This window comes from Mixophyes fleayi, chromosome 3 (genome assembly GCF_038048845.1).
Source record: "Mixophyes fleayi isolate aMixFle1 chromosome 3, aMixFle1.hap1, whole genome shotgun sequence".
Lineage (NCBI taxonomy): Eukaryota > Metazoa > Chordata > Amphibia > Anura > Limnodynastidae > Mixophyes > Mixophyes fleayi.
In genome coordinates this window covers 205,866,104-205,888,377 of record NC_134404.1, presented here as the reverse complement: position 1 = coordinate 205,888,377, position 22,274 = coordinate 205,866,104, and the positions used below count along the sequence as shown (strand labels likewise).

The 22,274-nt window shown below is 37.9% G+C and overlaps 1 protein-coding gene across 6 annotated transcripts in view; it reads right to left on the bottom strand.

The window, feature by feature from the left end:
• NCOA7 (nuclear receptor coactivator 7) overlaps positions 1-22,274 on the bottom strand; it is a 198,426-nt gene that overhangs the window by 43,255 nt on the left and 132,897 nt on the right. For 2 of the 6 annotated variants that reach the window (XM_075203017.1, XM_075203020.1), the window contains exons 1-6: positions 17,963-18,408; positions 16,577-16,656; positions 7,681-7,788; positions 5,207-5,308; positions 3,354-3,479; positions 1,942-2,126 (exon numbers count right to left, since the gene is read on the bottom strand). In XM_075203017.1, the coding sequence (XP_075059118.1) occupies positions 1,942-2,126; positions 3,354-3,479; positions 5,207-5,308; positions 7,681-7,788; positions 16,577-16,656; positions 17,963-18,239 (878 nt within the window). In that variant the 5' untranslated portion in view covers positions 18,240-18,408. Of the gene's footprint in view, positions 1-1,941; positions 2,127-3,353; positions 3,480-5,206; positions 5,309-7,680; positions 7,789-16,576; positions 16,657-17,962; positions 18,409-22,274 lie in introns of those variants that run through there. The other 4 variants (XM_075203021.1, XM_075203022.1, XM_075203019.1 and 1 more) reach the window with 2 other exon arrangements.

Below are 22,274 nucleotides of genomic sequence, written 5' to 3'. Positions count from 1 at the left end.
ATCAAAGTACAAACAATAACTAGTACATAGTATACCAATGTTATTGCAAAGAAGACATTCTTAGAGACCAGTCATCCATACATAAATGCTTTTAAACAGAGGCGCGCAACCTGTGGGTCATGCGATTGTTAGATAAGCAACTCATTTTACTGGGAACCACTTCTTTTGTTGTCCCAGCAAATATCATAAGGTCACTTGAGGTGCCAACTAATGTAAAGCACCACTATAACAGATGCAGAATCTTTCCTGTAATAAGAAACAAAATAGGTATTTCTATGACAAACATGCTGTCTGATTATTGCCCATATTGAAATCCTCATGCTGCTTATGTTTCATAAAATGTAGCATTCCCCATCAGCTACAAAATTACTTGTGTCCATAATTGATGAAGAATAAATAGCTAACAGAAAAGTTGCTAAACTTGATTTGTATGGCCTTTTAAAATGGCCAGCTACTATGTCCTAACATTTTCCGCTTTATTGGTATACACAAAAAGGTCTATACATCATAACGCCTACTTCTTTAGTTATTGTCTCTAACATGCCATTAGCCCCTTTCCATTCTCTATTATATGAGACAGGGAGGAGACAGAATCAGCTGTATTCTAGTAGTTTAAAAGAAAGATGTTCCACCAGTATAAGTTTGGGTGGAGCAGGTTTTTGGGTTTTTTTAAATTTCCATTCCAAGACCCAGATTAAGTTTGAGAATCTGCTCAGGGTTATATGATCAGATTGACACAATATTATATTACTTTGTAATTACTGATTTATTATAAAATTACTTTTTTTTGTGTGTAATTGTCCACGTGTTTATTAATTCACAAGTTAGCAAATTAAACCAAAATAACTTTAAAATGTTAAATGGTTCTAACATTCGTTAGTATTTGCAAAAACAGATCATGGGGACCCACTGTTTGGGTTGAAACACACAGGTTTAGAGGGCTCTGGGATTAAAGAGTTAAGTAAATGGTTATAGATACCAAACATTTAAAAGCACAAGTACTTATGTGACCACCAGCCTTCCCATAAACTCTACACCCTTTTTTCAATTCCATGCAAGCAAACAGTTAGAAAGGTTCACTTCAAGAAATGATTTAGAACACAAACATCAGCCATTTTAATGCAAATTAAATAGCACACCAAAAGGATACTAAGCCATAGGAAAAACCTCTGTTCAGTTGAATTTCCTACTTTCTAAGAGAAAGAGGTTATATTGCTACTTCTCCGATTGATGTCTAGAACATATATTCTAAGTGAAAGCATCAGTTACAGAGTAAAGCCTAATGCTCCAAACTCATGGTGCTTTTTATGCGCCCATTGATCACAAGGCCACATGACAAATGCAACTCTATGTCCACTGCATACACACTGTTCACATTTAACTGCTGGAACAGGCTTCATTTGTGGTTTGAAGATTTTCTAAGATTGCTCATGTGTGCACAATGGACACATTCCTCAGAAAATCAATGATCAAAGTAACAGATACGATAATTTGTGTAAGATTGGCGTGTGTAGAACTTCGATTTAAGACTCTAGCATATTGAAAAAAAAAAAAAAAAAAAAAAAAAAAAAGGGTATGCAGTGTGGCCTCAGTTATGTATTTTGTAATTATAGATTACCTTACAATCTCTTAGATGCTGGTCTGTAATTTAACAATTGCATGATTAATAGAACAAGAAAAATGAAAATAAAAATTATTAGCAGCTTCTTAAGAAAAGTATTTTTTGGAATAGTATTTTTCACAAAAGAACTTTAACAGGACCTTCATTACACACAAAACATGCAAACTGTTAGTCTCCATGTAGTCAAAAAAAACCACATCAATAAAATAATTATCTAATGGAAATCAAGACCTATAATTAATATTTGAAACATGTGGTATGCATGTGGAGAGAAAAGATTAATAAACAGATTACTAAACATCATTATAAGATGTACTTACGATGGTAGTGCATCTTTAATCTTCATATGCGAGATGTCACTATAAAGTGCAACAGAAACTACTTCTTCCATGGGACATATAAGTCCATATTCCTCGCAACCATTCTCAATGACCAGTGGATCGGATTTGTGGGGATCGAACATCACATTGTTGGGGGTGACTATCATGACTCCACCCACAACACCCTGTATAAACATGCACAAATTAAGTCAAATATGTCTTAGTATTTCTCCCAAGAGCCTCTTTGTAATACTAAAGGGTCAGCTCGTCAAAGGTCTACTGCAGAAATAGTAATTAAAAAATATTACATTTTTGTAGTGATTTAGGGTTGATTTACTAATCAACAAATCTATTAAAATGTAAACTGACATATAAACCAGTTATCCCAAAAACTCTGAAAACAAAAAAAATCGGCAAACATTGTAAAATCACCGAAATCAACTATGTCTCAGTGATGCGTATAAAACCAGGGAAATCTATTAAAGATCAATTTAGTAAGTAGATTTAGGAAAAATCACCAAAATATGTTTTCACTGGTTTCAGGCAATATAGATTACATCAAACCAGTGGTATGAAAAACAAAATGATAAAAACAAAACAAAAAAAAAACCCCACACACTTGTGTACAAGCATGGATATAAATAGGCCTACAAATGTGCACTATAAATACTGTTGAAATTAATGCATTGAAATGATGGCGAAAGGCACCACCTATAAAGTTTACCCATTACCAAACAAATTAACTAGTTAAGGAAATCTGCCACATATGATTCCCATTATAAATGTGTCGGATGTATTCCAAATCATCCCGCATTTTTCTTTTGTGTTTCAATGTCCTCAAAGTCCTCCTCCAGGAGTGTGAGTGGTTTCTTCTCTACATGAGATTCAGAAGCCTTTAACAAAAGTGGATGATTCATGAATTCATAGTAAGCTTTCAGTAGTGAGCTTTTCAAAAAGTGTTGATAAATGAAAGTAATAGTGGGAGCTTTCAGTATTCAGCATAATCATATAGTGTAAAAAAAGAAAAAAAAAAGAAAAGTATAGAACACTTAGATGGGTCATACCGGTCTACTACATACAGGTAAGTGATTGTAAAAATTGATATTTCCTTTAAAGACTGCATGGCATTTACGACTAAGATTTTAAATACCTGAGAAACTCTGTTTTAGATTATACTGGGACATGCTATATTTTCAGGATTTCTTTCTATGGGAATAGGTAGGGCAATAACCAATTCAGTCAAAAACATGATCAGCATATGATTAAAAAAAAAAAAAAAAGCCTCATTGTACTTTGATATGGAAGATTTGTGCCTTCTAAAATTAATTTTTTTTTTATTACCAAGTCACAGTTCTAAATGAATATAAACTCGTTTAAAACCCCCCAAAAAAACAACAACAACATACACCTACTTTTCCATCTGTGATGTATCTACAGTTCATTTTCAAGAACTTCACAACAACAGGCTCTTCCTCTTCTGAAGTAGATGAAAGAACTCTTTCTATTGGTTTTGTGGCCTTTCTTGCCAAATCTGCATCCTTTACATAAATCAGAGAAAAAAAAAAGTTAAAATTAAAAGTATGTAACTTGTACAGAGCAGGTTCAATGGAAGACCAGTAGTATATTTTTGTTTTTATTTTTTTTTACGAGGAAAAGAAAAGCCCTTAGTTTCTGTTACTATGCAATATCAATCAAAACTCAGCCAGGTAAAGGTGTATTAAAGAACGATGCATCTAGTCAAGACTATCAGCACATATGAAATACTAAAACACACAACCTCCTCTGTCTTGGACCATTAAGATGGCCAGTTTCCCTACCCTAAAAACGTTTGCTACAGAAATACAGCCTAATAAACATTATAAATCTCCAGGCATGGTGATATTTGGACCATGTCTGCAGGTCATTGTCACCTATCAGGGTGCCTGCAATCCCCATCTCACAGTTTTGCCCATTGCATATATTTGAAATGCATTTTTTTGTAGGCAATTAAAAGTGCTTATTGAGTTTGGTGCTGCACCGTGCAAGTATAGCTGGACAGCATAGGTTAAAAAAAACAAAAAAAACACACAGGAACAGTAAAAGCCTCAGTGCCTGCCAGCCATGGGGTGATTCTCACTAACAGGTTTTTTCACAAATTTACTTTTGTAAGGGAGCCTCAACTCTGCCAGCTCATTGATCTAATAACCTATCAAATAATCAGTCACAGCTCATGACTACCTTTACCTGTCACAAATCGCACTCTGCACCCTTGTGTCTTGGAAGTTTACTGCAAGGAGACATACAGGTTTCCAGTCTAATTCTTGTATTCACCTTTCCCTTGGGTTACAGATTTAAGACACTTCCCCAACACAGTCACACACTCCCACACCTCTACCAAACAGCCACCATCTACGTATGAGGCCTGTAGAACGCCTATGACTTATTTACCCAACTGTGTACACTCTGTATTCTGATATCGAAAACAGTTAACACTCCCCAAACTAGTATTTAGAAGAGGTTGATTGCTTGACTGTGTTAACCTTTTAAACGGGCAATGAATAAGGAGAGCACTAACTGAATTTTAGATTTAATATACAAATAAAATAAAAAAAAGTACAATACTTACTGGTTATAAAAACAATTAATAAAAGAGTACATAACATAAGCAAAATATGTATGATAAAAGGATAAAACGTCAGCGCATAAACTTACATACGAGTTGTATACTCTGCGCCAAGGGAAATTGGCTTGGAAGATAAACAGCTCATTAATGTTGGTTGATTTTCCAACAGTCTGACAATATCATGCAAGTGGTTTCCTCTTTTAAAGACACTTTCCCCACCTTTCCCATCATACAGGGGTTGGTCCCCTGGGCAGTCCTGAGACAGTTTTACATGTTTCCTGTTTAATACCGAATGCTAAAATGTATCATCTTTCCTGGAGAGTGTCTCAAAATTGTATCATTAGTAAATCCAACACAAATTTACAAATCTGCAGGTACCAAACAGAGATAGGAAATGAGTATTAGCTCAACTAATACACTTGACCTCTCATTCCCTGCGTGACCGACAGCATTGTTCACCATATGGTGTGTCCTTCCTCATTCTATTTATGAATACGTGTTTGACCATTAACTATATTGATTGCAAGTATATTTTGGAAATTAGTTTATTAAAAATTCTGTGGGTCCGGATCAGGTCTCCTAAAACAAGCCCCCCCATTCAGGGGTTATAAATAGATTTTTTATAAAACAATAATAAAGTTATATTGCAGAGCACATACTCACAGGTAGTTTATCATACTCAGCATCTGATGACAATGGAGAAGTAACACCAGAATTTGAACCTCTTACACTGGAATGAAGATCACAGACTGGTACATAAAGAACCTGTCAAAACATTAAGATGAATGTAATCAGTTAACTCACCTATATAACTATGAAGTGTTCTTTAAGGAAAACTTTTATAACAGAAATTAAACAGACTTTCACTAAGAAAGATTTTTGTTATCTGTTAGAAGACCGCAGTTTTGCCCCAAACTTCATTCATTCTATTTGTGGCATCTGAGGAACATGATGTAAATATCTCTGGGTACAAAAATGAGGCATCACGTGATGCCATGTGTGTCAACCTTTACCAAAAAGCACTATTTAACCATCTGCATGACCTATATTTCTTATTATGCAGACTTCTACATGCTTGCACTCCATTGTAATAAATAACTGTATGACGTTAGAAGCAAGCAATATTAATAAGAGGGGGCAAAAATGACATTTACCCTGAGGATGCCTAGACAGGCTTCCACTAGAAGAATTCTGACTAACGGAGCATGAATACAAGAGGCCCTAACTGAGCTAATAACTCAGTCCCTTGAAAACAATAGATCATTTGTTTCAACAGAGAATTTTTTTTTCAAAGCAAAACCCTTACAGTCTTATTATTAGTCAAAATTTATAAATCTGAAATATCCCTAGTTTTAACCCTAGAACTGGACCTATAGTTCTAACCATAAAGCTAGCTCAATCACTAAGACTATCCAGAGTCCTAACTGAGCTCAGACATACCTCCTAAAAGTAAAAAAAATATTTAAAAAATATTTAGCACTGTATGCAACAAAGAAAACATTTGTTGTCTATTGGTTCAAGTTAGGCTGTGTCAGTCACACACCTCTAGAGAAACTATCATACACTCCATAGAGTACACCACAAAGAGTATGGAAACCCACCAACACAAAACATACACGATGCTCCGACTCCGCAGGGGAGAGAAATTAGCATTCCTCAAAGAATTACACAGAAATAGAAACAAAAAATAAATGCAAATGGGCTTCACACCAACACGCAAGGAGGGCAGCCATTTTATGGGCTGAACAAATACTAATGAGAATACAGCCTATCAATTCACTTGGAACCAGTGCCTCATGAATATAAAACCAGCAATGCCTCAGGGATGTCACGTGTGGTCAATCCACTTTGAGAACAAAAAAAAAAAAAAAATCTGCCAACGTATCAACAAAGCTCAGATTTTGAGGGGACATCCTATTTAAATAATGCATGTCATTTTCAACCCAAACAAAAGTTTTAGTACACAAAGAAAATGAACCAGCCGATTAGACAATGTAGATCTTATATGTAAATACTGAATGAACCACTTCTGAACAATGGGCCATTTATAAACAATCATTCAGGAGCTCCCATATATCCAAAGAGCCATTAATATATGACCATTAAAGAATGGGGGTCCTCCTCTGCAGAGAATTCTACCAACCCTGGATAATGACAATTATGGATCCAGTCTTGGTGGCCAGGAATGATCATTACATTCAGTATTCAAACCGCTGTAGGTTTTCAATATGGGGTGCATTGCACTTTTGCATTAGAGAAGAAAATCTTGTGACATCATTAAGAAATTCGCTCAATAACAGGCAGGTTATGGGAAAGCAGACAATGTAAGAATCAAGATTCTAATACCAGCCTGCACTAATAGATCCATGCAAACACAGATCTAAGAGTTACTATTTCTGCAGCTGCTGAAGATCCCATTGGCAAGACTATGGGGTATGTTTACTAAACTGCGGGTTAGAAAAAGTGGAGAGGTTGCCTATAGCAACCAATCAGATTCTTGCTGTCATTTTGTAGAACATACTAAATAAAGGATAATTAAAATCGGATCGATTGCCTATTGCAACATCTCCACTTTTTCAAACCCACAGTTTAGTAAATCTAGCCCTATGTAATACTGACCAAATGTTACTGAACTCACTCCCCTCCTCAATAGAATAGTAAATCGATAGTAGCAAAGTGCACCGCCTCCACTTTGCTACTAAAATTACATATCTCTCCCCTATATAAATTATTCCAAATATGTTATTAATATACAAATTTACATATCAAGTATCTCTTTGCTCAGGAAAAGCAGACAAAGCTTGTGGTAAGTTAATGGCGTTGGCCTACTAACTTACACTTTGCCACAGTCTTGGGGTGGGGGGGGGGGGCACCTTCCTATTGTTGCCTATGTCTCCTTGTTTCTTGTTTTTTTAAAAAAATATAGTAAACAAAAAAAAATAAAAAAAAAATTACACACTTAATTATACAATTAAGCATTCAAAATACATCTGATCATTAAGAAATTAGTGAAAGTAAACAAAACTAAGCAAACAGTTCACTATTTTAAAATATGAAAGCTAAACTAATATACATGCAACGTCACAGTAAGTAATGTTACACAGTTACGTTACAATTCTGGCGATAGTGGCGTTTACCTGTCCTGGCACGATCGTATGAGTGAAGAGTTTGTTCAATTCCACAAGTTTGTTGGGTGTGATATTAAATTTAAGTGCTATACAGTTTAAGGTGTCTGTGCCAGATGCCTAGGAAGAAGGAAAAAAAACATTTGCATTAAAAAAAAAACAACAACCAAAACCTTCATAATCACCACTACTTTTTATAATAAGGGCTCATATCCAATAGGGTTACTGTTTTTAAAGCATACATAAATACATGTAACACAAAACAGGTCTGGCACTAAAAACCTTTGTATCGCTACCATATTCATTGGCATTTTTGTTGCATTTTATCAAAGCAGGGTTGTGGTAGGGTCTTTTAAAAACATTTTTTTTGGGGGGGGGGGGGGGGGGGGGAAGGGTTATTTACACTAAATGCATGTAAACAAATTGTGAAGCTTACAGGGAGCTCTACAACACAAATAAGAATACATTTTCAGATCAAATGTGTTTTTCCCCCCAACATTATAAATGCAAAGTAAAATGGCAATGGGTATGCATATGTCCCAACATTGTCTAGGCTCAAACTGTGTTCGCAGCAGCATCCACACGTCAATGGGTGTGGTCTCATTATGTGCATCTTGTATTGCCGCACACACCAGTGTCAGCCGAACACAACACCATCTCAATATGTGCAGCAGAAGATACCTCCCAACAGTACTGGCAAAGGTCCTGTTGGGATGGCGGTACAGACATTCAGTGCTGGCAGGGACGAATTGGCCGGGGCAACCTGCACTGCACCGGAGAGGCTACAGAGGTGACGCATACAGAACATAATACAAGCTTCAAAGTAAGTGGGCCTACAATCAATGACACACTGCTTCTATTAGTGCCTCTGGCTCTTCAACATTGTAGGTGTACAAAGTACAGAATGCCCTGTCAGAGGGCAAGTTGGAACCTGTAGTTAAAAAACAGCTGGAGAGCCACAGGTTACACTGATATACAGACATCTACATAATACACACACACACTGTTTTATTGCTACCTACAAATGTATTACCCCAGTGGGCCCTTCATGCCCAAGACATTGCTCCTGTATTTTGTTTACTTTTTATTCACTTCAACTTGCACCAACATGCTAGCCACACCCCATCCCCTTGCACACTTCAGTACTGGTGAGGGAGAGGGGCTGGAGCATGTTCTTGCCCTAGGGGCACCACACTACCCTTCTGGGCACATTAAGGTACAGCAAGGAGCGATAAGGGAGCCTTTCTTTAAACCTTAGATGAAGGTGCAGATTTCAAAGAGAAAGGCTAAAGATGAGCAAGCATTACTACATCAAGCTGCTTAGGATTACCAAACACTCTAAAATGGGTGGCTTTAAAGAAAACAGATGCCTTGGTATGTTTGTAGTATCTTCTGCATGTGCTTCCACGGAAAGGAAAAAAGTCCTTTGTTACCGTACAAGAAAACAAAACAAAATAAATCCTCAAATAGCTTTCGTCTCACATGAACACATTTGTAAATCAAGAGCTTAAACAGGTTGTTTTAAAATATAAAAATGCAGCTATCTGCAAGATTGGCATAACATATAAAGATTATAGTACAGGACAATATCAGTTTAAAAAAAAGTGTATTTCATTAAATATATTAGACCCAAAGCACACAAATACAAACAGCATCTAATGCAACCATGATGCAGGCAACTTGGCGATTATGTCACAGAGAAAGGTAGATTGTTGTCAGTGCTACTATCGGATGCATTTAACAAATAATTCTGTTCGCAGTAGTTTATTACAACAATCATAGCATATGGTGTTGTGATATCACTGCAATCTACCCACCCTTAAGGAACTAGTGGCACCATGATTAACAATGCGGTTATGTCAAGCTAGGTCATAGTTGCCTACTCTCCCAGAATGCTTGGGAGTCTCCTGACTCACAGGAGAGTAGGGAAACCTCCCCCATTATGCCCTCTTCGCTGGTGAAGTGGGTGATGGCAGGGTTAAACACCCCATCCTGGCCCCGCCCCCTGTTGTGATAGGCCCTACCACTAGACAAACTATCAATATCAGCCTAACAGTGATCTGCGTGGCTACGCTGCCATGAAGGAGCCCACTCCTGGAAATCATACTGCAAAGTATGAGCTAGGTAGACCATTTCTCCCAAAAGCCAAGATACACACACTGAAACTTATACCCAGCCATATAAAAATCAATGATACAAATATGATGCTTAAAAAAACACCAAAAAAGGTATAAAACATCTCGCTTAAAAGAGATTTTAAAAAAATAAGAAAAAAGTCCATGAATCCTACAGTTAAATACTGGATAATAAGGAGTTAATGGATCTGTGATACTGTAAATAAAAAGTCTTTCAAGTATTCAGAAGGGAAAGAAAAATGGATCATGGAGTCTGTTACCAGACTCAAATAACAGTTCCGAAGTTGCAGGTGCAGATGGCTATAACAGGGAAACGTGTATTAGATTAGTTTGCTGCATGAATAGGTCACAGTTTCACCCTTTGTATTATATTCCTGTATACAATTGCAGCACCTTGAAAACGTTAAATGAGTTGGACAAAATTCTGCAGATCAGCGAGCCATGGAGAGCCGCCAACCTGTGCGACCTTTCAAAATTACTGAGGTGTAGCTGCCTGGAGAATAGTTTGAGCAAGACAGTAAGTAACTCAATAACCACACAGGTCCCAAAGCAGGAACCCTTGTGGTTTAATTAGTTGTAGGGATTAGGGAAGATGTTAATAAAAGCGTGTAAGTAGCCTAGACTTCTCCTGCCAAATTAAATTAGTATTATGCTTTAGCATCTAGAAAAGTTACACACAGTACATTTTTGCAGTGACTGGTAAATATTGTTATAGCTTTTTAGCATACTTCTTCCTTAAGCCTTTCATCTAGGCTCTCAATACAATCTTTAAAGGAGTTAACATGATAGTTGTGCATGGCTCCTAGGTGTTCAGGTTTTCCAAGGACTGTTCCCGCTCCCAATAGAGAACTCTAACTTACAGTCATGGCCAAAATTTTTTTAGAATGACACAAGTATTGGTTTTCACAAAGTTTGCTGCTTCAGTGTTTTTAGACTTTTTGTCAGTTGTTGCTATGGTATATTGAAGTAAAATTACAAGCATTTCATATGTGTCAAAGGCTTTTATTGACAATTACATAAAGTTTATGCAAAGAGTCAATATTTGCAGTGTTGACCATTCTTTTTGAAGACCTCTGCAATTCACTCTGCCATGCTGTCAATCAACTTCTGGGCCAAATACTGACTGATGGCTGCCCATTCCTAATCAATGCTTGGAGTTTGTCAGAATTTGTGGGTTGTTAGTCCACCCGCCTCTTGAGGATTAACCACAAGTTCTCAATGGGATTAAGGTCTGGGGAGTTTTCTGGCCATGGACCCAAAAGTTCAATGTTTTGATCCCCGAGCCAGTTAGTTATCACTTTTGCCTTATGGCAAGGTGCTCCATCATGCTGGAAAAGGCATTGTTCGTCACCAAACTGTTATTGGATAGTCGGGAGAAGATGTTCTTGGAGGATGATTTAGTACCATTCTTTATTTATGGCTGTGTTATTAGGAAAAATTGTTAGTGATCCCACTCCCTTGGCTGAGAAGCAACCCCACACAATAATGGTGTCAGGATGCTTTACTGTTGGCACGACACAGGACTGATGGCAGTGCTCACCTTTCCTTCTCCCTGGACAAGTGTTTTTCCAGGTGCCCCAAACAATCTGAAAGGGGATTCAGAGAAAATGACTATAGATTGCAAGCATGGTTCTCTTACCTCTCTGTCTGTATGTATTACCCAGTATTGTCTTATTAATGTTTGTTCCCAATTGTAAAGCACTACGGAATTTGCTGGCGCTATATAAATGTTGATGATGATGATACCCCAATCCTCAACAGTCCAATCCTTCTACCTTTTGCAGAATATCAGTCTGTCCCTGATGTTTTTCCTGGAGATAAGTGGCTTCTTTGCTGGCCTTCTTGACACCAGGCCATCCTCCAAAAGTCTTCGACTCTCTGTGCATGCAGATCCACTCACACCTGTCTGCTGCCATTCCTGAACAAGCTCTGCACTGGCGGTGCCCAAATCCCGCAGCTGAATCAACTTTAGGAGATGGTCCCGACACTTGCTGGACGTTCTTGGGCGCCCTGAAGCCTTCTTTACAACTATTGAACCTCTCTCCTTGATGATCCGATAAATGGTTCATTTACGTGCAATCTTACTAGCAGCAATTTCCTTGCCTGTGAAGCCCTTTTTGTGCAAAGCAATGACTGCATGTGTTTCCTTACAGGTAACCATGGTTAAAAGAGGAAGAACAATGATTTCAAACACCACCCTCTTTTTAAAGATTCCAGTTTGTTATTCTAACAGACACAGCATGGCAGAGTGATATCCAGCCCTGTCCTCATAAACACTCACCTGTGATAATGAAAGTATCACCGACCTGATGTCAGCTCGTCCTTTTGTGGCAGGGCTGAAATGCAGTGGAAATGTTTTTTTGGGATAAAGTTCATTGTCATGGCAAAGAGGGACTTTGAAATTAATTGCAATTCATCCGATCACTCTTCATGACATTCTGGAGTATATGCAAATTGCCATCATAAAAATGGAGGCAGCAGACTTTGTGAAAAACAATATTTGTTTCATTCTTAATACTTTTGGCCATGACTGTACAGTGTTAATTTTTTCATAACTGAGGCAGATGGTGCAACTGAATAAACAAGGTGAGAATAGAGGTGTTTTCCCCAGAATCTATTTCCTGAGTGCTCCACCGGCTGTTTTTACTTGCCAGTAGCTCTTGGAGCCCAACAGAGTCCTATTATAATAGAATAAACCATTGTTTCTCCTATTAGAACAGTCACTATGTGAGCACTACAGCCAGCACTGTGTTAGACCACTGACCACCAGTCTGACCAGTCCTGGAAGGTGTGGGTAATAGCCTACAATATTTTTCATTATTATTGCAAAGTATAACAACTGCCCCCACTCAGCTGGCAAACTTTTCTGGGGAGAACATTGAATAGGTTTATGTTTTTCCCTGTAAAATAAGCATACCAGCAAAAATTCAGGCGCCGATTACTCACCACAAAAATGATAAAAATATTACAATATAGTTGTATGGATTCAGTCAAATGACTAGTAGAAATTACTTGCAGGATAGTTAGTAGGGTCTGTTCTAAAAAAAAAAAAAAAAAAAAAAAAAAAAAAACCACCACCGAAAACTAGAAACTACAAAAATAAAATACCATATACCCTGCACTGAGTAGTAAAGCAATAGATATAGCAAAAAACAACTAGAAGATATTGGCAGTATTAAAAAAAAAACCCAAGACAAAACCCCAATAAAATACAAATAAAATTTAAATGAATTTCAATAGATTACACTAAAAACCTCAGATTTAAACAGACTAATAAAGTACCAGCAATCTCCACCTGTTTAAAATAGCGATATGCAGTTGTCATGCATCCTTACTAAAAGGCATTATCCATACTTAGTATAATCGCTATTTTGACAGATATTTCATTTCCAAATACACTTTCATCCGGAGAAGCTGCTGAGTATTCATGCAATGCCAGTAGATGACCCAAATAGTGGAGTGTTTAGCTGATAAAAAACTACCCGTCAGACATCCATAAGATCCATGCTTGGCAAGTGCATATTACTCACAGAACTTTGATGGGGTGGAGATCTGTGATGAGCACCTTCCTGGTAAGAATTCTTAGACTAGCGGCTAGTCTAAGAATTCTTAATGAATTCTAATGAAGCGATGCATAGCTTTCTAGCTAGTCACTAGCTAGAAAGCTATACATCGCTTCATTATCTCAGATAGTCAAAGGATACTTACCTGGAAGCAGCTCATTACAAGTAGCCACGGCAACAAAGTTCTGGGAGTAATATACACTTGCCAAGCATGGATCGTACGGAGGTCTGACAGTGCTGGGTTTTCTTTTGTTTTGTTTTTTTTTATCAGCTAAACACCATTTTTCTTTTACCTTATTTGGTATCCAAAATCTAGTGTGCGAGACATGTATATTTTCATTTATTTATAGAGCGTCAGCAAACTCCACAGCACTTTACAATTGGGAATAAACACCGTAATAAAGCAAGAGTGGGTATTTTCAAACAGACATAGGTATGAGGGCTAACAACTCATAGGAAAATAAAGCGTTTGATACATGAGGTTAAATGTCACAGATTGCATATCAGTCCAGCCAAACTGTGAATGCATCAAGTCACACAGCAACTTGGTTTAAAAGTGTAAGTTAAGAAAAGAAAGAGAATAATTTTAAATTTCGCATAAACTGTGCAGAGGGGCAGTTATCTAGTAGATATTTTAGGGACATTGGAAAGCACAGGCAACCAATGTAGGGAGTGGCAGGGGGCATCGTTTAATGAGGAAAATTAGTCTAGCTGCTGCATTCAAAATAGACTGTATGGTTCAAAGGTTTGCTTAGGGAAGACTAGTAAGAAAGGAATAGCACAATATTGGGAGTACTTGAATGAAGTTTTTGCAGTGTTTGTGAGAGAACATGGAGGGAGATAGAAGGGGCTGGGGGTTGGAGAAAAGGGTGGATTTTCTTTCTGGTGCATACAAATATACTACATAATGGCTATAAAACGTAAATAAATAGAACTATAAAAAAATAAAATCTAATATGACTTATTAAATGAAAAAACAATGAATCCAGGCCCCATTGTTTAGCTCATTATACAATTCCCTTTCACCCTTTTTTTTCCCTGTATCCTCCCCCTCTCCCACCTATTCTGAAAAAAAAAAAAAAAGTCAATAAAGCTTTATTTAAAAAAAATTTTAAAAAAATTCTAATATATTCAAAAGGAGATGATGGTTGTATTAACAATAATGGTCTAATAAATATGGGGGAAATTTGTAAACTATTAATTTAATTTGGGGGCTTGTGTGATAATAGGCTATTAATTTAATGTTAGGGCTCACGGGGAAGGAATGGATCTACACCGGCGGTTCCCAAAGTGTGCGCCTCAGCTCCCAGGGGTGCCGCGGCGCTGTCACTGGGGTGCCGCGAGCCAGCCCTAGAAAAAAGAAAGCAAACAGAAACTTACCAATCCGCGCGGCGCTAGGACACAGCAGCCTCCTTTCTCGTGCAGCTGTCACTGAATATCGACGTCAGTGACAGCTGCGCGAGAGAGAGGAGGCTGCAGGGTCCTAGCGCCCCGCAGATTGGTAAGTTTCTGTTTGCTTTCTTTTTCTCTATAGCTGGCGCCTGGCAGAGGAGGGTGACAGAGGGCAGAGGGGGCAGTGTGCCTGGATGCAGAGGGGGCAGTGTGCCTGGATGCAGAGGGGCATTTTTGCATACAACTAAATAAGTATTTCTGTCGTGACCTAAATACTTATTACAATTTTTTGACCCAACTACTTCTAAAACAGGACTGCTCAGTAATTATTTTGGAGGGGTGCCTTGAAAAAATTTGGAGACTCTAAGGGTGCCGCGAACTGCAAAAGTTTGGGAACCGCTGATCTACACCATAAATGGGAGTTATTTTAATGTTGAGGTTGGCTGGGAGGAAGAAGGCTTATTTATTAAACAAACACTATTAATTTAACATTGGGTTGGTTAGGAGGGGGGGTAAATTAACTGGGATCATGAGTTCGATTCCCGACCATTATCTGTGTGGAATTTGTATGTTCTCCCTGTGTTTGTGTGGGTTTCCTCCAGGTGCTCCGGTTTCCTCCAACAATCCAAAAACATACTGGTAGCTCAATTAGCCGCTTTCAAAATCGACCCTAGTCTCTCTTTCTCTGTCTGTCTCTGTGTGTTAAGGAATTTAGACTGTAAGCTGCAATGGGGCAGGGACTGATGTGAATGAGTTCTCTGTACAGCGCTGCGTAATTAGTTGCACTATATAAATAAATGATGATGATGGGTGGTATTAATATACATATTAATAAATGTGAATGGTCTGTTTATTGAACATAAAAAAACTACTGATCTAATGAGATTGTTCACTCACTGCTTAGCTTTCCAGGAGGTGTATAACAACTCGCTTTCCAAATAGGGCCCCAACATTCCAGGGTCCAGCCAAGCAGCAACTGACCTTAAGACATCAGCACCTGAACAGGTATGAGAGTTCAGCACAGGGTCGGAGAATAATCTAGCGTTTGGAGAGGGCTAAGCATGACCCCATGTTAGGATGGCTATACCCATGGTTACCTATTCGCCCGGAATTTCTGGGAGACTCCCAAGTTCTCCTGGACTCCCAGGAGTGCAGTGTTACATTCCATATCTATCCACTTCCATTGTGAAGTGGTTGGGGGCAGGGTCTAATTGTCATCCTAGTAATGCTCCTGGCTGTATTATCCTGTGAATCGCGGCATGGGGGAGGGGCCCAATGATGTGATCCTCATGGCCACATACCCCTCACTCTGCACCATGATCTCCCCTCTAACCTGAGCTCTGAGGCATCTAGCTACAGCTCTGGATGTAGCTTCCGTTGGCTGGTGGAAAGCTTAAAACAGGCCTGGACAATCTAAAGCACTCCAGGTTATTAACTACTAGCATGTACTTAATAGCTCAGTTTTCAAAATTGAAATTTAAGACAATAGAGTAAAATAACAGAACGACATCCAGGCCAAGACAGATTGATAAAGATCCGGAGAGAATAGATACATTTTGGTATTATGAACATAAAGTGGATAGTGGATCCAGAGTAACTAACACTAAAGAGGAGGCTCGATAGAATGAGGACCAGGAGACGCCAGTGTCCCAAAAACCTAGGGAATGCAGCATTTGTAGAAGTAATTTCAAAATAAGGAGTCTTGTTTGCAAAATATATTTGCTTCCACATTTTATGTATTTTATTTACTTTATCGTAAAGGCCATTTAATTCACATTCATAAACCTTTATTAGCTGACAGAGCAGCACATGACTTACTATGTATTCAACAGTCCCCAAAGGTTTTTTCGTAACCATTTTTTTCTCTCTCTTCTCATTTTTGTTACTGTGAATTTCACCTGGAAAAAACAAAAACAGACATTTTAGCATGGTGACCAAGAATTAGTTAGCTGGTTAAAGAGAACAGTTGAGGCATTAAAGTTTTACTTCACTTTATGATCACAATTATACATATTATATAAAAGATGCCTTATTATTCCTCGAGTTCCCCCACAATGAAACAAACGTCACTGCCTGACAATGCAGAAGAGTTTTTTTTTTTAAGTTATTACGAAAGTGCCCTGCGCACTTCCTAGCTTGTGCTGTGAGACTGTCAGCTACTGCTCCTCTATCTCAGCAATAGGCTGAATGTGGGGCGCTACACTGTGACATCACAGCGCCATTCTCCAGCCTGTCTCTGATGGGTGAACTGCAGCTGGCAGTTATCACAGGCAACACTGATAAACCCCTCCACCTGCCTCTCGTTTGCTCCACTCCACACAAGGTAAAAATTTGCCAGTTATTTTAGTGGCCACACGAACTATAGCAGAACACTTGCCTAACTTCATAAATCATTATGAAACATCTCCTGCTTACAACATCTTTATACAATGAAGATAAAATTACATATTGTCAAGTCGTGCAATATATATATATATATATATATATATATATATATATATATATATATATATATATATATATATATATATTATATATATACACACACACACATTATATATCTATCTCTTTTTTTGCAAGAAGCCAAAAGGCCAAAATTAGTGTAACCTGGGACCTTTGCAGAGTTCAGAAGCTCTGATAAATAAATTAACATTGTACTGCAAAAATACAGCTTTTTCCACAGCTAGAAACATATAGATGGTGCTATTTATATTGATAGAATGTCCTGCTAGCTATACGAGTGGCAGTCCAAACGCATTGTGAGAAAACTTGGTTATCGTACACAAGCACACTTACATGCTTAGTATATTATTTTAGTGCAATAGCATTCATCATGATGAATGTAATCAGAAAGGTAGGAGGTGATCAGCAAGCATGCTACCAACACAAAGCAATTTATTTAAAAAAAAAAAAAAAAAGTGCAGTGCAGTTTACAGAAAATCTTTAAAGTTTTCCCATTAAACTCAATTTTCAGAAAGAAAAAATAAACTTTGTATACTGGCCAACTTGGAATATAAAAATATAGTGGGAAGAAAATAGCATTTTATAATAAATACAATTTAGTAACATGGGTTTTGGAATTGCAATACTCACAAAACATAAAGGGATGGTAATAATAAATAAATCCAAATTGTCACCAAACAAACAGTGAAGAATAAACAAACAGTGGATCGGCAAGTTGTGTATACCCATTAGCAAACATACCAAGCACACAGCTGGGAAGCTGGCTACAGTCAATAGTCCAGCTATAGGACGTATTAGATAAGGGGGCATACAAAGGATCCACAGGTCTCCTTTCAGGACTGAAACTGCTGCACGTGTGCTCACTGGAAAGCAGTGCATGGCTGTCTGTAGGCGGAGGTAACGGATTTGCCTCTGATGGTAGCTGCTGCTCACAATCACTGCCTGTGTCAGGCTGCACATTTTTCCCGGGACACAGAGAGCAATGCTCAGAATCATGCATACACTCAACAGCAAACATTCTGATACCGTCCTAGAATCACAGAAATATGATTTCAAGTAGTAGTAGTATAATATAAGTGTTGTTCCTTATAACGTGGCAAATCTCTGCAGAATCATAGAGCTCAAAACAATGCAAAATACATAGCTTCCATAGTCCATAAAAACTATGACCTATCCTCTCCATCAAGACATATGGAAATAGCCATGTTATTGTTCCTACAGACCAGTTAGATCCAGACACAGCAAAGGAGGAGTTTGCTTTAAGGGTTCTGAAGATATTTGACCCAACCCCCCACACAGACAGACAGCGTGAAAGGGACACAAAGGCATCATAGAAGGTGTACACCTGGTTTCTTGCAATTTATGTAGCAAAGGCAGGATGATACACAGCATTTTAAATTAAAATGCAAATCAAACCTACAGTCAATATTCCCGATTTCTTAGAACTAGAATCTTGCATCACTGTAGAAGATGGTGAAAGTTTTTCCCAAGTTCCCTTAGTTCTGAAAAGTATGGCAAACATATCAGAAGTTTTCAAATGTAATGAATATATATATATATATTAGGGATGTGCACCGGCGACTTTTGAGGTCTCGTGTTTTGTGTTTTGGATCCGGATTTTCGTTATTTTTGAGGTTCGGATTTGTCTCGCAAAACACTTGACGAAAGGTCTCGGTTCGGATTTAAGGTTTTGGATTCGGATTTTTTTGCAAAAAAACATAAAAAGTTTAAAAATCAAGTTTTTGGGCTTATTTTCACTCCTAGGCTATTATTAACCTCAATAACATTCAATAACAAGCATTTCCACTAATTTACAGTGTATTCTGAACACCTCACAATATAGTTATTAGTCCAAAACGTTGCAACAAGGTATCTTTCTGGACTGCGTAGAGGAGTGGGTCACCACAATATATATTAAAAATGCTGAACTTTTATGAATCGCACCAATAAATGTACCTGGACTGCGTAGAGGAGTGGGTCACCACAATATATATTAAAAACCCTGAACTTTTATGAATCGCACCAATAAATGTACCTGGACTGCGTAGAGGAGTGGGTCACCACAATATCTTAAAAACCCTGAACTTTTATGAATCGCACCAATAAATGTACCTGGACTGCCTAGAGGAGTGGGTCACCACAATATATATTAAAAACCCTGAACTTTTATGATTCGCACCAATAATTGTACCTGGACTGCGTAGAGGAGTGGGTCACCACAATATATATTAAAAACCCTGAACTTTTATGAATCGCACCAATAAATGTACCTGGACTGCGTAGAGGAGTGGGTCACCACAATATCTTAAAAACCCAGAACTTTTATGAATCGCACCAATAAATGTACCTGGACTGCGTAGAGGAGTGGGTCACCACAATATATATTAAAAACCCTGAACTTTTATGATTCGCACCAATAAATGTACCTGGACTGCGTAGAGGAGTGGGTCACCACAATATCTTAAAAACCCAGAACTTTTATGAATCGCACCAATAAATGTACCTGGACTGCGTAGAGGAGTGGGTCACCACAATATATATTAAAAACCCTGAACTTTTATGATTCGCACCAATAAATGTACCTGGACTGCGTAGAGGAGTGGGTCACCACAATATCTTAAAAACCCAGAACTTTTATGAATCGCACCAATAAATGTACCTGGACTGCGTAGAGGAGTGGGTCACCACAATATATATTAAAAACCCTGAACTTTTATGAATCGCACCAATAAATGTACCTGGACTGCGTAGAGGAGTGGGTCACCACAATATATTAAAAACCCTGAACTTTTATGAATCGCACCAATAAATGTACCTGGACTGCGTAGAGGAGTGGGTCACCACAATATCTTAAAAACCCTGAACTTTTATGAATCGCACCAATAAATGTACCTGGACTGCGTAGAGGAGTGGGTCACCACAATATATATTAAAAACCCTGAACTTTTATGAATCGCACCAATAAATGTACCTGGACTGCGTAGAGGAGTGGGTCACCACAATATCTTAAAAACCCAGAACTTTTATGAATCGCACCAATAAATGTACCTGGACTGCGTAGAGGAGTGGGTCACCACAATATATATTAAAAACCCTGAACTTTTATGAATCGCACCAATAAATGTACCTGGACTGCGTAGAGGAGTGGGTCACCACAATATATTAAAAACCCTGAACTTTTATGAATCGCACCAATAAATGTACCTGGACTGCGTAGAGGAGTGGGTCACCACAATATCTTAAAAACCCTGAACTTTTATGAATCGCACCAATAAATGTACCTGGACTGCGTAGAGGAGTGGGCACTGGGCACCACAATAAAATATATAAAAAACCTTCAACAGGTCTGCATTACACTACACATACGGCTGCTCCTCCATCCTCTCCATCATATACATGTTGGAGTTTTAGCGTGTGACAACCTCTTGTTTTTGATAATGTCAGTGCATTTTGAATATTTTTCAATTTGCCCCACACCACTGAATGTACTTTATCTATGATACGCATCTATCTATCTTGACTGCGTAGTGTGGTGGCCCCGGTACACAATTTGGTACCGAGGCCACAATATAATTAAAAAACCCTCCACGTGTCAGAATTCCACCAAACAAGTATCTGGACTGCATAGTGGGGTGGCCCCGGTACCCAATTTGATACCGGGGCCACAATACCTCCTCCAAACATGGTACAGACAATTCGTCATTGAGATCCCAGACAGACAGGGTCAAAGTGTTATTGTTTGACTTTGTAAACCCAAAAAACTGTCCCTGTTGCACATAGTCGTGCAATGAAGACTGACTTTTTCATTTAAAGGCACGATCTTTCAAGTGTAGTGTTTGTAAGTCTAAGTCATATTATACTTTTGGTAAAATTGGTTTATTTTGTTCCTCTTTATGGTAATTAGTAATAGAATTAAAGTATGAAATAGAATTAAAGTATGAAATAGAATTAAAGTATTAAATAGAATTAAAGTATGAAATAGAATTAAAGTATGAAATAGAGTGGTATATAGAGTTGTAGTGTGGTATAGATAGAGTGGTCCACACAATATAATAATAATAAAACCCTCAACTGGTCTGAATTCCACCAAACAAGTATCTGGACTGCATAGTGGGGTGGCCCCGGTACCCAATTTGATACCGGGGCCACAATACCTCCTCCAAACATGGTACAGACAATTCGTCATTGAGATCCCAGACAGACAGGGTCGAAGTGTTATTGTTTGACTTTGTAAACCCAAAAAACTGTCCCTGTTGCACATAGTCGTGCAATGAAGACTGACTTTTTCATTTAAAGGCACGATCTTTCAAGTGTAGTGTTTGTAAGTCTAAGTCATATTATACTTTTGGTAAAATTGGTTTATTTTGTTCCTCTTTATGGTAATTAGTAATAGAATTAAAGTATGAAATAGAATTAAAGTATTAAATAGAATTAAAGTATGAAATAGAATTAAAGTATGAAATAGAGTGGTATATAGAGTTGTAGTGTGGTATAGATATAGTGGTCCACACAATATAATAATAATAAAACCCTCAACTGGTCTGAATTCCACCAAACAAGTATCTGGACTGCGTAGTGTGGTGGCCCCGGTACACAATTTGGTACCGAGGCCACAATATAATTAAAAAATTGGGCATCAACTGTCACCGTTGTTTAATATCTGATACACCTAAATATGGACTGCACAGTGGAGTGGCCCCGGTAGTAAATTTGGTGCTGGGGCCACAATACCTCCTCCAACTTCCAAGTGTAGTGTTTATAAAGACAGACAGCGTCGAAGTGTTATTAGTTGACTTTCTTAACCCTAAAATTGTCCCTGTTGCAAATATTCGTGCAATGGACAGTTACTTTTTTATTGAAAGACTCAAGCTTTCAAGTGTAGTGTTTATAAAATATAAACAACAATACTGTAGTTTTAGAGCACGTCAATACCTCTTGTTTTAAATTATGACAGGGCATTTTACTTTTGGTTTAATTTGTTGTATTTTTTTAAATTTGGTTTTACTTTTTGAACATGGCAAACGACTGTTGATTGGTCATATAATGCAAAAAA